The sequence below is a fragment of the Panthera uncia genome (genome assembly GCF_023721935.1).
Source record: "Panthera uncia isolate 11264 chromosome E2 unlocalized genomic scaffold, Puncia_PCG_1.0 HiC_scaffold_19, whole genome shotgun sequence".
Lineage (NCBI taxonomy): Eukaryota > Metazoa > Chordata > Mammalia > Carnivora > Felidae > Panthera > Panthera uncia.
Genome location: NW_026057588.1, coordinates 15,507,314 through 15,524,121, shown reverse-complemented (window position 1 = coordinate 15,524,121; position 16,808 = coordinate 15,507,314). Strand labels below are relative to the sequence as shown.

Genomic DNA, 16,808 nt, shown 5'->3' with positions numbered 1-16,808 from the left:
GTGTAGAGCCTGCTGGAGATCCTTTCTCTCTCTCTTCTGTCTCTCTCTCTCTTTCTCACCCCTTCCTTCTCCCCTGCTTTGGCAAGTTGGCTCTCTAAAAAAAATTGAGACTATCAGACTAGATTTTATGTAAAAAGATCTACAAGACATACATTACATATGACAGAGAACAGTTGAAAGTAAAAAGATGGTGGAGGGAACAACATGCAAATGCTAACCAAAAAAATGCTGGGGTAGCTATTTTAATAGCTGATAGACTTTGAGAAAATAGATATTTCTAAAAATAAATAGGAACATAATGATAAAAGGAGCAATTCAACAGAAAAACTAATTCTAAATTTTATTCTCTCTCTTTTTTTTTAATTTGAGAGAGAGAGAGAGAGAGCGAGAGTGTGTGTGTGTGTGTGTGTGTGTGTGTGTGTGTGCGTGTGCGCAGGGGAGAGGGGCAGTGGGAGGGAAAGAGAGAGAGAGAGAGAGAGAGAGAGAGAGAGAGAATTCCAAACAGGCTCCAAGCTCAGCATGGAGCCCAATGTGGGGCACAATCCCATGACCCTGGGATCATAACCTGAGCCAGAATGAAGAGTCTGATGCTCAACTGACTGAGCAACCCAGGTGCCCTGGAATATATATTCTTTTCAAGTGAATGTGGACTGTGTGGCAAAATAAACCATACACTGGGCCATATAGCAAATCTAATATACTTCATAGGATTGAAATCATGTATAGTCTCGTGTCTGACCACAATGGAATTAAACTAAAAACCAAAAACCATTACAAAACAAAACATTGAAAACTTCCCAAGTTATCCAAACTTAAGCAACATAACTCTACAAAAGCAGTGGATCAAATAATGACAATGGAATTTAAAAGATATTTTGAACTTTTTGATAGTGAAAATCAAAAAGGGATTTTTGCTTTTACTGGGATGCAGTAAAAGCAGTAATTTGAGGGCATGTTTGTAGCTCTAAATGCATATATTAGAAAGGAGCAAATACTGAATATGAATAATGTAAGCCTCCATCATAAGAAACTAAAAGAAAGAATATCAAATTAAACCAAAAGAAAGTAAAAGGAAAGAAGAAATAAAGATATGTATGGACATCACTAAAATAGAAAGCAAACTTGTAATAGAGAAAATAAACTGAGCCAAAAGCTAGTTCTTTGAAAGATCAACAGAATTGATAAGCCATAGCAAGACTGACCAAAAAAGAAAACAATCCCACAAATATCAGGTATGGAAAAAGATTTTATAGATATTAAAGGGTAAACAAGAAGGCATTATGGACAACTTTACACCAATAAATTTGATCTTCAAAGAAATAAAACATTTCTTAAAAAATACAACTTGCAAAAATGACATGAGAAAAAATATAAAATTTGAGTAATTGTTAAAAAAAATAAATCTTCATTTATAAATCTCCCACAAGGAAAATTCCAGTTCCGGATGTTTTCACTGGTGAATTCTTCCAAATATTTGATGGAACAGAAAATATCAGTCATGTACAAATTCTTACAAAGAAAAGAAAAAGGGGAATGACTTCCCGATTTCCTCTATGAAGCCAAAAACATCTTTATATTAACCCTGGAAATTTCAGGACAAGAAAAACATAAAAGCAAAGCCCTAAACAAAATATAGCTAGGCAAATTCAGTGAATGATAAAGAAGATAATAAATCATGACCAAATGAGTATTCTAGGAATGCTAGATGGTTTCACATACAAAAAATAATCAGTGTAACTTACCACATTAACAGAATAAAGGAGAAAAATCTTATGATCATCTAATGTGCAGGCTATCCATTAAAAAAATTCAACATCCATTAAAACAATTCTCAACAAAAGTGGCAGGAAAGAAAATTGCCTCAATCTGATAAAGAACATCTTTAAATAATCTCAGATAACAAACCTAATGGATTCCTCAAGGGAATAAAACAAGGATATCTACATTTGATACTTGCATTTATTATCATACTGGAGACCCAAGCCAGTGCAATAAACAGGAAAAAAGGAAAAAGTATAAAGATTGGAAAAAGAAGAAATATAACAGTTATCTGTCAATAACATAATTTATATGTAGAAAATCCAAAAAAGAATTCTAAGACTTTTTTTTTAATGTTTATTTTGAGTGAGAGAGAGAAAATGTGAGCAGGGGAGGGGTAGAGAAAGAGGGTGAGAGAGAATCCCAAGCAGGCTATGCCATGGGACTCAATCCCACAGAACTTCGAGATCATGACCTGAGCTGAAATCAAGAGTCGGAAGTTTAACCAAATGAACCACCCAGGCACCCCTAGAATTCTAAAACTCTTAATAAATAAGCAAATTTAGCATGATCACTGGATTTAAGTACATATAAAAACATAATTTGTGTCTCTATATACCAGCTTAAATTAAACAGTAAAATAAAAAAACAAAAGTATTTCTCATAGCAAGAAAACACGAAAATAACAAAAAGGCACAAAAATTCTCAACAAAGTACTAACAAATTGAATCTAGTAAAAATAAAAAAATAATTTATACACCAGGACCAAGTGAGATTTATGCCAGGAATGCAAGGTTGGTGGTGTAGCATGCAAAAAATCAATGTAATGAATCAATAGAATAAAGGACAGAAAGCACATGATGTCTGACAAAGAAAAAAAATTTAACAATATCTACTATCCTTTCATGATAAAAACACTCAACAAAGTCAGAATAGAGGAAAACTTCCTCATTCTAGTAAAGGGAATTTATGAAAAATCGACAGCTAACATCATAATTAACTAAGACAATGATTTCCCCCAAGGTATGTGGAAAATCCATACAATAGAAGAGTATTCAGCAATAAAGAGTAACAAAGTAATGTTACATGCTACAACAAAGATAAATCTTGATAAAATTATGTTAAGTGAAAGAAGCCAGTCACAAAAAAACAAATATTGTAGGATTCCATTTATATGCACTATCCTGAATAGGCAATTCTATAGATACAGATAGAAGATAAATCGTTGCCTGTGACTGGGGGACAGGAGACAGGAATTGGGATTACTGCTAAGGGGTGTGGGATTCTTTTTTCAGGCGATGAAAATGTAAAATCATTGACTATGGGGTAATTGGGTGCATAACTGTAAATATACTAAAAGCCACTGAAGTGAACAATTTGCAGGGCTCAAATTCACGAACCATGAGTTCATGACTTGAGCCAAAATCAAGAGTCAGATGCTCAACCAACTGAGCCACCCATGTGCCCCTGAAGTGAACACTTCAAATGGGAGGATTTTATGGTATGTTAATTATATCTCAATAAAGCTGTTTTTTATAAAGACATAAATGCTTTCCAATGAAAATTATAAAACGTTGCTGAGATAAATTAATGAGGACTCAAAGAAATGGAGAGATATGCTAATATTTGTGAATTGCAAGACTTAGTATTAAGATATCAATTCATCCTACATTTACAGGGTCAAAGAAAGCCAGTTAAGTCCCTCCAGGTTTCTTTGTGTAAATCAACCAGCTGATTCTTGAAATATATATGGAATTGCATAGGACCTAGAATGCCCAATATAATGAAAAAGAATAAAGTTTAAAATGTATACCATGATATTTCAATACTTACTCTAAAGACAGCTTGGTATTAGTGCAAGATAGCTAAATATACCAATGAGGAAATATAGTACAGAAATAGGCTCACAGATATAAAGTCACTTGACTTATTACAAAGGCACCACTGCAATTCAATAAATAGTGATGGAGCAACTGGTTATACGTATGGGGGAAAAATCTCTTGATCCTCAGCTCAAAAGAAAGAAACAAAACAATTAATTTGAGATGAATCATAACTATAAATGTGAAAGGTGAAACAATAAGATCTCTAGAAGAAAAATAGAATATCTTCAGGTCCTATGGTAGGCAGAAGCTTTTAAACAGAATGAGACATCAGCTATAAATAAAATATTAATAAATTGAACTTCATTTAAATTAAAAGCAGCTGTTCTTCAAAAGACTTCATTATTAGAGTGAAAAGGCAAGCCATAGCCTGGAAAAGATATAATGCAAATGTCCTACAAAGACCTCATATCCTAGTATATACAAATACCTATGAATAAATAGAAAAAACACAAACTCATTTTAATAAAATGGTCAAAAGTTAAACAGACAACTCAACATAGAAGTTATCCAAGTGACTGGTATATGAAAGGATGCTAAAGTGAGTATTCATCAGGGAAATGCAAATTAAAATCACACTGAGATACCGCTATCCACCTTCTAGTATTGTAAAAATTAAAAAGACTGATAATACCAGGTGCCTAAAAGGATATGAAGCAACTGGAACCCTCTGCATTGTTGATAGAAATGTAAATTGACACAACTTTGGAAAATGATTTGGCAGTATCCCCACAGGTACATACAAATCTACTTTACGATCCAGCTATTCCACTCTTGGATTCCTAATAGAAATGAATGCTATGTCTCCCAAAATATGTAAGATTGACCACAGATTTATTAGTAAGAAAAACTGGAGGGACACCTGGGTGGCTCAGTCAGTTAAGTGCCCGACTTCAGCTCAGGTCATGATCTCACAGTTTGTAGGTTTGAACCCTGCATCAGGCCCTGCACTAACAGTGTAGAGCCTGCGTGGCATTCTCTCTCTTTCCCTCTCTCTCTGCCCCTCCCCAATTCATGCTTTCTCTCTCTCTCAAAAATAAATAAATAAACTTAAAAAAAAAAAAAAAGAAAGAAAAGAAAAAACTGAAACCCACACAAATGTGTATCAATACAGAATGAATATATTGTATCAAGATTTAGACAATGGCAGCCTGCAGGCAAAATATGGCCCGTCACCTATTTTGGTATGGCCAATGACCTAAGAAAGGTTTTACATTTTTAAATGGTTGAAAAAATAAGAGTAGTATTTTGCAATATGTAAAAAAATTATATGAAATCCAAATTTCAGCGTCCATAAATAAAGTTTTCTTGGAATACAGCCACACTAATTTGTTTACATATTATCTATGGTTGCTTTCATGCTAGAATAGCAGAGTTGAGTAGGTGTGACAGACAACATCTGGCACATAAAACCAAAAATATTTATTTGCTGGCTAAAGGACTCATCTAGGAGTCTTAATGTTGACAAAAACATGCCAGGCACATATCATTACATTGATTGTATTCAAATGAAGTTCAAGAATACATAAAAGTAATCTGTGGTGTTAGAGAAGTCCAAATAATGGTCCCTTCTAAGTAGAGTCACAGTTGACCAGGATGGGGCACAAGGGAACATTCTGGCATTTTGGAAATCAATGTTCTTTATCTTGATCTGTGTGTGGTGATTGCCTGTGTATGCAAAAATCATGGAGGTGTATATATAATATTTGTAGACTTTATGTAAATTATTCCTCTAAAAAAAAAGACTAAGGCTGAAATTACACTTTTTCCCATCTCTCTTCATTTCAATATAAAACTCATTTTTCAAATTATTTGCCAGATGAAATTCTTGTTTCTCCAATTTAGGTAGCCACTGGTAACTGTTTAAATTTAAGTTTATTAAAATTAAACAAAATTAAACATTCATTCCTTGGTCAAACTAACCACACTTAAGGGGCTTGAATGGTCATATGTGGCTAGTGGCTACTATACTGGACAGTGCAGATACAAAACATAGAACTGAGTTTTACAGAAAGTTCTATTGGGCAGCTGTACTCCAAAAACTTACATAAAAGTTCATTTTAAAGGTGAGAAAACTGAAGTTTTGAGATACACAGTGCTGCATTCACTTCTTTTCCCATATTCACTGCTACAGATGAACTCACAATGTATCATTCATTTAACATTTCTATAATTATATAGGAATCTATTCTAAATTCATAACCATGCAAAGAAAAAGCATTTTGTAAGTCATAAAATACTTAGATTGTCTAATCCCAGGCATCACCCTTATAGTCACACTGTTCCCGAGACACTCTCACAATCCCAAATGGATCACACGCATATCCACTAACATGCCTCTTACAGTCTCAAACACAATCTGATACACAGCACATTCCCCACAGACCTCTCTTCCCCTGCAGAAGACACTTGGATAACAAACACATGTCCGTGAAGTGTGTCAAACCTCTGATGCCTCTTGAGCAGAAACCCGGGTGGTCACAGCTACTGCGTCTGAGCCACAGCTCTTGTCTGAGAAATCTGGACCCTACCTCCTGGCCTTCTGCAGCTTTTTCAGCCCTGGACTACATTTGTCTGAAGGCTTCACTACAAGACCCAAACTCTGGTAATCTTCTTGGGATTTTCTGGAGGAGCCACTTGAGTCCAATGAGATAGGTCGGCACACACGTAGTAGTAGCCTGAGATTCCCCCATTCGAGCAAGGGAGACTCAAGGCTCGGGCCGATTCCGGGCCGCAGAATGTGGCCAGTGCCTCTGCATTCTGTTGGATCGAGCGGCGGGAGGTGGGGGTGGGGGGAGGGTGGTCACATTTTTGACTACATTTCCCGGAGGCCACCGCGTCCCTGCGCCATTTCGTACACTTATTCCGTTACGTCTTGATGCAGGGATCCAGTCTGCAGCGGTCAGGTGAGTGGACCGTCTCACTGGGACCCGCACGCTGCATTTAATTTGGAGCATCCAGAAAGAAGTTCTCATATGGTGCTGGGAATACCGGTATGCCAGCTGGGGCTCGGTGCTGTGAGGAATCGGGACGATCCCGGCTCTGGACTACGTTTCCATTAGGTCATAGAGCTCCAGGTTGATTCCTTACGGAAGTCGGCCTTGCCTGGGGAGTAGCTGTGACCTTCTTCTCCGGCAATATCTGCACCGTCACTTCGGTTCAGACCGGCAGAGGCGTGGTGCTATTAGCTTTTTCCCTCAGCCCCTGTGATGTGGGCGTGCACTTAGCGCCCCTCCCGGCTGGCAAACTCCGCGCCTTATCTTTGGTTCCGGTAGGACGGGATAGGGAATATGTTACCCTTAACGTTCCACCGTGCTGGATGTGTGTGTCCCTTTCTGTGGCGGCGCGATGGGCTTGCCTGCCGTCTTCTAATGCTTTTGGCGGCCAGGGATACTTCGCACCTGTGTACTTTACCCCCGGATGACACGGACAGAGTCCGTTGAGAATCGCGCGGTTCCAGGTGCTGCAGTTTCCTCACTTTACTGTGCTGAGAACGTGACTATTTTGAAGCTGTATAATGAGGATTTACACCTGAAGCGCCCTAGGAAGGGAGAAGACCACCATAATAGGATGCCCCATTCTACTTTGAGAGCCCTGTGGGGAAAATCAATCCCTTTCTCTGGCCTGAAGTTGTGGGAGATGATCCTAAATATTTTGTTGGCTGTGAGAAAGGCTTGGTAGCCTATGATTGTTTAGTCCCTTCTACTTTTTCTAACAGAGCCACACAGGAAAGGAAAAGAATGTTGCACATCTAAAAGACTTGCCTAAAATGAGTTACCATTTTCTTCCTCCCCTCAAGTTTCTTACTTTTCAAGATGTTGCAGTACGTTCTGCAACATCTTAAGGAAGAACCAGCCATTCAGTGACTTGTCCTTAGGCATTAGCTATCCCCATAAATGATGGCGCTCCAGGGATGAGCTCACTAGGCTAACTCCACTCCCAACCACACTACACCTGTTCTCTCCACCCAATGGCAAATCAGCCATTTCTAAGATTTTTGATGACAGAGAACTACGCCCTCCGGAGGAAATTTGAAGATTTTTATTTTAACTTTATTATGGAAAATTTCAAGCAGGATAGAAAGTAATATAAACCCAATGTGCTCAATACCCACCTATAATTTAAAACGTTTGCAAATAGCCTTACATCCTTCCTCCTTTTTTTCTGTAGCATTTCAAAAATTGTATAATTTTATCCATATGTATACATATATAACCAAAAAACATATTTTTAGATAACCACAGTGATGTTACCCCAGCTTGAAAAACTAACAGTAATTCCATAATATCATATATGCAATACATACATATTTGTTTCCCCAGTATTTTCAAAGATAGATTTTTACAATTGGTTTGTTCAAATCATGATCCAGATAAGGTCTACACAGTGCATAAGGTTGCCAAACATCTTAAATTTCTTTAATCTGTAAATTTCCCTTCTATTTTTTGCTTTTGTTTTATTTTAATTGGTATTACTGATTTGTTTTTTAAAAAAAAACTAGGTTTATAGAATATTCTACATTCTGCTTTTGGCTAATTGCTTCCTTAGGGTGTCATATAATTTGTTCTCCTATGCCCCGTATTTCTGTAAATGAGTAGTTAGTTCTAGAAACTTGATCAAATCCAGATCATATTTTGCCTAAATCCCATTTTCAGACAAAAATAATTCATAGTTGGTGCCTTGTACTTCCTATTACATCACATCCTGAGGCTTTTAAAGTCTGGTGTCCCACTTCTGGTGATGCCATATTGATCAGTGTTCAAGGGCTGTCCACTTAACCTTTTTATAAGGCTCTCCTTTTTTCACCTATTAATAGAGGAAGGTATTGTCCACCCACCCACCCTCCTCCCCCCCGGGGGATAAAACTTGGTTCTTAGCAGGGCAAACTCTTAAGATATTGCAATGGTTTGTGGCCCTTGGAGCCACACAGTACATAAACACATATACAGTATAACCATGGCATTAAAATTTTATAGTTGAATAGTGGTTAGGGAAAAAAAAGGTGTCTAAAAAGGCTCTTTCAGCCTTTTTAGGGGAAACAAGGGGAAAAAAGGTCAAGAAACACCTAAAGTTTATAACATCCATTTATGATTGATGGTGAGATCTGTTATTTCATTAAAGATTACATACAGTGATTTTTAAAAATTTAATTGTTTTATTATTTATTTTAGAGAGAGTATGAGCAGGGGAGGGGCAGAGGGAAGGAGAGAGAGAGAGAGAGAGAGAGAGAGAGAGAGGGAGAGGGAGAGAGATTCCGAAGCAGGCTCCAGGCTCTGAGCTGTCAGCACAGAGCCCCACACGGGGCTCAAACTCATGAACGGCAAGATCAAGACCTGGGCCAAAGTCGGATGCTTAACTGACTGAGCCACCCAGGTGCCCCTACATATAGTGATTTTTAAAAATTCTCTCACTTCCTTCTGCATTTCTTAGTTGGAGTTCTATAAATAAGAAATTTGCTTCAAAACTATTTGGTTATTCTCAAATTCAGTTCATATAGAAAGACAATAATCTATTTAATTCTTTGCCTTTATATATTAGTTTTCAAAGAAATTAGTTGGCATCCTACAACCTCCTAAAGAGTCCCAAAAGTAAGTGAGTCAGTTTATTTTGAGTATTCATGGGTTTTGGAAATACATTTGATAGGTTTCCAACCACTGTAATCTTTTTTTTTTTTTTTTTTTTTTTTTTTAGAGAGAGAGAGAGAGAGAGAGGACACATGTGCACATGAGCTGGTGGGGCAGAGAGAGAATATCAGGGCTCAGGGCTCAATGCAGGGCTTGATCTCATGACTGTGAGATGAGGACCTGAGCTGAAATCAAGAGTCAGTCACTTAACCAACTGAGTCACCCAGGTACCCCTCATTATTCCTTTTTATCTCAAACTGCCCTCTATGTATTTATTACTTTTTAAAATTTATTTATTTATTTTGAGAGAGAGAGAGAGAGAATCCCAAGCCGGTTCTGTGCTGTCAGCATGCAGTCAGACACAGGGTTCAAACTCACCAACTGTGAGATTATGACCTGAGCTGAAATCAAGAGTCAGACACTTAACCGACTGAGCCCCCCAGGTACCCTGAACTGCTCTCTCTTTAGCCAGTGGGAGTCCCTTCTGGTCAGTTCCTATGTCTTTTGACATGATCATATAAGAATTGATAGCTTATTTACTTTCTGGCACAAGCTGTCCCAAGTTCACCTTGTACATTTTCTGTGCCAGATCCAAAATGAGCCATCTCTCTAAGGAGTTCTGGTTCCTCTTATGGATCATGGCATATAGAGACTACAGTTTGGATATTAGGAATATTCATTGTCATAGGGCTGTCATTTCTTCTAAGGCTTTTCAGAGGACAAAGCTAATAACTTGTTTTTAATGTATAAACCATAATCATGAATTCATAATCATATTTCCATTTAGACCAATGATAACAAGGTTTTTTTCTATTTGATTTTATAACTTTGTCTCTCCTTTTATACTGACATTCTTGGTTGCTAACAACGTTAATATAATTAGTCTGTTTTACCTGAAAATGTACTTATAATGGTGTCAAAACAACAATAGCAACATTACAACTATCAAAATAGGGAATGTTTGTAAATTTATTTTGGTTATCATATTTCCTATATTTAAGGTTCATGTGTTACATTTGGTTATGTCTCTTTAGTATCTTAATCAAGTATAAATGTTCTCATAACATTTATTCAAAAAATTTTTGTTTTGATATAATATTACACCCCCAAAATAGTAGAATGAATTCTCATATGCCCTTATAGTTTTATTAAATTGTTAACATTAGCTTTTCATTTGCTCTTTCCTTCTACATATGTTCTTTTTTTCTGAACCAGTCGGTAGTAATTTTCAGATATCATGTTCCTTTATCCATAAAAATACATCAGTGTATTTTTCTAAGTACAAGGACTACCACTATCATTCATTTATTAAAATCAGGAAATGTAGCATAGATATAATAATTATTTAATTCAGAATTCATAGAAAAATTTCACTAGTTGCCCCAGTACTGCCCTTTATAGCCTTTTTTCCCTTGATCTGGGATCCATTCCAGAATCACATCTAGGATCAAATATTTCATTTAGTTATCACATCTCTTTAGTCTTATTTAATCTGAAATAATTCCTTGTGTATGCCCATTGGCTGCCTTGTGGATGTTGTTTGTATTTGATCATGCTTTTTTATTTGACTTGGGATTTGAGGATTAAATAAAAGTAATGTTTTATTCTACAAAAGTTATTCACCATGTCTCATAAAAGACAAATTTGGACTTAGCTAACGAATGACTTTATTTATTTATTTAAAAAAATTTTTTTGACATTTATTCATTTTTTGAGAGAGAGAGAGACCGTGTAAGTGGAGGAGGGTCAGAGAGAAAGACACAGAATCAGAAGCAGGCTCCAGACTCTGAGCTTGTTAGCACAGAGCCGGACGTGGGGCTTGAACCCACGAGCTGTGAGATCATGACCTGAGCTGAAGTCACCCCTGGGAATGACTTTATTTAAAGGATCACTGCAGTGAGGGAAGGAAGACTTGTAATTGGGAGAACACTCCAACCATAAGATCTGCAGGCATCTAAAAGGTCAGGCAGAAAAGAATTTTTTTTTATAAGGAAGATAAAGCCAGAAAGAACTGGGACAAGTGGGGAGTCAGAAGTGTAGATTTTGTTCTCTGAAGCTTGTATCATTGTTAAGAGGGTTGTTTGCATCCTTTGCTGGCTCAGAATACAGGGTAGGCCAAAGTTCAAAGGCCTGAGAGAAGGAAAGAAGCCTGACTAAAGTTTGGTCAAGTAAAGTTATCGGGCATTTTTGTCCAGATTAGTGAGTGGGGTCAAACAGCTCAGCTAGTCATTTATGAGACAAAGAATGGCCATTTGGAGGTTCTGCCTGGCCTTCTCATAGGTTAAAAAAGGGGGGAAGGGTCATCCTCCAGTCTTATCTAAGTCATAGAGGGAAGGGAGGTTCATTTAATTCACCTGTTTCCTAGTCTATAAAGGATGAGGGGGTATCTCTCATTGTGGCTATGGCTATTTTTCAGGATCATAGTTCTTGGATAAAGTTTAACATTGTGAAACCCACCAATTATGTCAAGGGCTGAGAAGTTAAAATGTTGACAATATGTGAATGAAGATCAAGAGACCAGTTAAAAGTTTCTTCTATCTAGTAGAAGTTAAGTTCACTAAAAATAATTTTTAAGAAATTAATTTTTCAATTGTTTTACCTTTTGTTGGAAAAGAATGGTTTTGAATGATATATTAAAATTTTAATTACATTGTTTATATTATATACTTTTTTTTTTATTTTTTTAAATGTTTTTTTATTTTTGGAGAGAGAGTGAGAGACAGAGCACAGGCAGGTAAGGAGCAGAGAGAGCAGAAGACACAGAATCTGAAGCAAGCTCCAGGCTTGGAGCTGTCAGCACAGAACCCAATGTGGAGCTCAAACTGAGCTCAAACTCTCACAAACTGAGATTGTGACCTGAACTGAAGTTGGACGCTTAACCAACTGAGCCACCCAGGCTCCTCTATATTATATAAACTTATATATATTTATATAAACTTATATATAACTTATATATACTTACATAAATACATATATTACAGTGTATCTGACCTATTAAAATTTCATGCTGGAGGGGGACAACTAGGAAAAAATGTCTAAAATGGCTCCTCAGAGGGGCAATGATAGAAAACAATGTTGGGAAATACTGTTTTAGCCATTTGCACAAATCTATTTTTATGTCTTTCAGGAAGTATTTCAAGTTTTTCTTCCTACAGGTTTTATGCATTTCTTGTCAACCTTAGGCCTAGATACTTCATCCTTTTTGTGGCTTCCTAAGTTCTGTGAGCCATCCTAGCAAAGTATCAAACCTAGGAGGGGACTGTGGGAGCCCCCAATTTATAGCTGAGTGATCAGAAGTACTGGTGGCCAGGGATTTCAGACTGACTTCTGGAATCAGGAGCAGTCTTGTAGGATTGAGCCCTTAAGCTGTGGGAGCAAAGCATCTCACTTTGTGTGTATATGCGGGGGGAGGGGGGGGAGGGGAGGTATCTGGGGAAGCTGATCTCAGGGCTCCCTAGGTATGCCCCTATCCTAAAGATGTGAGATGCCCTGGAAAACTAGCACCCTGTGAGGTCCTATTCAGCATCAGGGGGATTCAGGAGAAGTTTGGCCTGAATTCTTTCTGCTGTAGCTGTATTCCATTGGATTTGCAGGAAAGCTAAGATTTTTCCAAACTCCCTCGAAGAGGTAAAGTAGGGGTGGCTGAGTGGCTTAGTTGGTTAAGTATCTGACTTCAGTGCAGGTCGTTATCTTGCAGCTCGTGGGTTTGAGCCCCACGTCGGGCTCTGTGCTGACAGTTCAGAGCCTGCAGCCTGTTTCAGGCAGGCTCACACTCTCTCTCTCTCTCTTAAAAATAAACAAACATTAAAAATTAAAAAAAAAAAAAAGAGGTGAAATAAAGTTAGTGTCAAGGTGCTTATTTTGTGGGCTCTGAGGCAAGGTTTATCTCATGGCTTCTGTTTCTCTCTCCAGCCCTGCGTTCTCTGAACTTTGCACATCTCCAGGAAAAGAACCCAGAAAACCAATCAGTCCTGATAGTTCTAGAAAACATGCCCCATGTGAGTTACTGTTTCATTTTTCCTTTTTTTTTTTTTTTAAGATTTTTTTTTTAAATTTTTTTGTAATCTCTGCACCAAATGTGAGGCTCAAACTCACAACCCCGAGATTGAATTGCATGCTCTACCGACTGAGCCAGCCAGGGGCCCCTCATTTTTCCTTCCTGAAGTGATGTGTTGTGTGATGTGAGCACCAGATTTATTTATCCCCAAATTTTCTGCCTTGCTTAGCTGCCTGAAGGAACCACTCCCAAATTTCTCCCATTCCAGTGGCTAATCCTAGCAAAGAGCTCCATTCTTCTCTAAATGCTTTTCCTCTCACCAGAGAGTGTTTAAGTATTTTTTTCAGATCATTCTACATATTTTACATGCAAAGTCTTCTGCCAGGAGTCCTAAGGAAGCAGTATTAAAAGCAGTATTCCTAATACTAATACTCCCCTTAAGAGCAGTATTAGTATAATGGTTTGGTGAGGTAGTTACATGGGACATATGGCAAACTGATCTTCTCTATAGACCTGGGTTTCCCACTTGGAAGTGACAGCATTTCTGCTGGGTGTTCTAAGTCTCAGTGTATGATAAGATTTTCTGCAAGGCTTTTAAGATTGGGTGAGGAACTGAGTCCCGAGAAGGAAGAGATCTTGCCTCTTGCAGTTTCCTGTTGATGCCATGACAAATTACTATAAACTAAGTGACTTAAAACAACATAAGTTTATTATCTTATATTTCTGGAGGTGAGTGTCTGAAATTAGTTTTACAGGCTAAATTTAAGGTGTTGGTAGGTCTGTGTTCTTCTGGAGGCGAATCTATTTCCTTGCATTTTTCCAGCTGCTAGAGGCTGCCCACGTTCCTTGGCTTGTGGCTCCCTTCCATTTTTACAGCCAGCAGTCATCATTCTGACCTCTGCTTTCATTATCACATCTCCTTCTGGGCCTCCCTCTACCATTTAATGTTTATTTATTTCTGAGACAGAGCATGAGTGGGGGAGGGGCAGAGAAAGAGGGAGACACAGAATCAGAAGTAGGCTCCAGGCTCTGAGCTGTCAGCACAGAGCCCGACATGGGGCTCGAACTCACAGACCGTGAGATCATGCCCTGAGCCGAAGTCGGACGCTCAACCTACTGAGCCACCCAGGCGCCCCTCCCTCTACCATTTAAAATACTCTTAAGATTACATTGGTCCCAAGCAGATAATCCAGGATAATCTTCCCTTTTAAAGATCCTTAATCACATCTACAAAGTTCCATTTGCATTATAAGGTTACATACTCACAGGTTCCAGAGATTCAGATGTGGACATCTTGGGGAGGGTGTTATTCTATGTACCACAGTCCTATTACCCAGGAACCAATGAGAGGATGACCAGCAGTCAGGTTTACCTTGGAGTTGGCCAGAATGTGTCAGTGATACCCGAGGCACCTAGATTGGCATCCATAAACTAGCTGTAGCCTAGGAACACAGAAAGTAGAAATAAAACCTGCCAAATGCCTACTCTCTTGAGAACTGTAGATTCTTAGAGCTCAAAGACGTTGGAGAATTAAATGAAATACTCCCAAATAAGCAGATCATTTCATACATAAAATGGAAACATAATATTGTGACTTGAAGAATTCAAATCTTCAAAACATTCTTTTTTAAAAAATATTTATTTATTTTGAGAGAGAGTGTGTGTATGCACAAGCCAGGGAGGGACAGAGACAGAGGGAGAGAGGGAATTCCAAGCAGGCTCTGCACAGAGCCCGATTCAGGATTAAATCTCACGAACTGTGAGAGCATAACCTGAGCCAAAATCAAGAGTCAGATGCTTAACTGACTGAACCACCCAGGTGCCTTAATCTTCAAAAAATTCTTAAGTTATATCCAAATTCTATGTTTTAGCCTAGAGATTTGTTAAAAATTGTTTGGAAAGATTTCATTAAATTTGTTTATATTTTTCTTTAAGGGGAGAAGAAAAGGAAAGAACTCATATTTGTTGAGAATTTATTATTTTTTGAGAATCTGAAAAGCTTAATATACTGTGTGATTACATGTAATATTTCATTTAATTGGAGAACTGCATTCATCTGGCCTTTTGTATTCCTAGACTTTTCTGGATAATAGAATTGTCTTACTATACATTGGAAGTTTTGTCTTTGTTCAGGCACCTAATTTCTTTAATGTTACAATGTGTTCAGCCATGGCCTATTTATTGTCATCCCCTTCCTTCACACCCTCTTCTTTCTTTCCTCATTTTACCTCGAAGTCATTGCCATATTTTCACCAACAATAAATGGATTTGTTGTTTCAGTGGTTGGTGACTTTCAGGGATGTGGCCATCGACTTCTCTCAGGAGGAGTGGGAATGCCTTAACTCCACTCAGAGGGATTTGTACAGGGATGTGATGTTGGAGAACTACAGCAACCTGATCTCACTAGGTAAGATCATCTTGTACAGAAAGGTTTGAGTGTTTTGGAGGTAGAGATGTAACTGAACTCAAGGTGCACTAAATTGCACACAACCCAAGGAAATGTTGAAAGCAAAGAACTTTGTATTACTTGCTACAGAGACAGGGAGATTGGTCTGAATGCACTGTCTCCCTGTGGGATTATTACAGGAAATTTTTATGCAGTGTATCAGGGTGGGGGCAGGGAGTTTGTGTAAGTAAACACTTTTGGTTCAATTAGCATGTCCAGCATGTCAACATGCCAGTATGTACATCGTATGTTCAAAAAATGGTGGAAAACTCTATCCATGATAAGAGATCTTATTTTTTTTAATGTTTATTTATTTATTTTGAGGAGGAGAGAGGGACAGTGAGAGAGGGAGAGACAGACTCCCAAGCAGGCTGCATGATCAGCATGGAGCCTGACATGGAACTTGATCTCACGACTGCAAGATCATGACCTTAGCTGAAATCAAGACAGATGCTTAACTGACTGAGCCACCCAGGCACCCTAGAGGACATCTTATTATTATAATGAGCTAAGGTAACTTCAGGTCAGCTCAGGGGGGCTTCTGTGCAGGTCCTCAGCTCTATTCTGGCACAGACTGGCTCACATAAGGAGCTAATGGGCTAGACATACTTAGCAAGGAACTGTCAGGTGAAACACCTATTTAGGTGTCTCCTTGGCTGGAAATATTGATTCTGGAAAACAATTCTGCAAAACAATTATTGATTCTGCTTTTGTCTTTTCCCCTCCTCCCTTCTGCTGATAGCTTTAAGCCCTCTTATTGGAATAACTTCCCCTTTCATTCTAGCTAACAGAAGTAGACAGCTCCACTGTGTACCTTCTTTTGTTTTATATATATATTTTTCAATATATGAAATTTATTGTCAAATTGGTTTCCATACAACACCCAGTGCTCATTATATAATTGTTTTTAATGTTTATTTATTTTTGAGAGAGAGAGAGAGAGAGAGAGAGAGAGAGAGTATGAGTGGGGGAGGGGCAGAGAGAGAGCGAGAGACACAGAATCCAAAGCAGGTACCAGGGTCTGAGCTGTCCGCAGAGAGTCCCACACGGGGCTCAAACTCACAAACTGCGAGATCATGACCTGAGCTGAAGTCGGACGC

General features: G+C 38.2%; 2 protein-coding genes across 2 annotated transcripts in view; both read left to right on the top strand.

The window, feature by feature from the left end:
* LOC125915975 (zinc finger protein 420) overlaps positions 1–16,808 on the top strand; it is a 421,195-nt gene that overhangs the window by 143,999 nt on the left and 260,388 nt on the right. The gene's annotated exons all lie outside the window — the stretch shown is intronic.
* LOC125916054 (zinc finger protein 112-like) overlaps positions 1–16,808 on the top strand; it is a 49,778-nt gene that overhangs the window by 22,351 nt on the left and 10,619 nt on the right. The window contains exons 4-6 of the mRNA XM_049622232.1: positions 6,472–6,547; positions 13,178–13,263; positions 15,543–15,669. Of these exons, the coding sequence (XP_049478189.1) occupies positions 6,472–6,547; positions 13,178–13,263; positions 15,543–15,669 (289 nt within the window). The remainder of the gene's footprint in view (positions 1–6,471; positions 6,548–13,177; positions 13,264–15,542; positions 15,670–16,808) is intronic.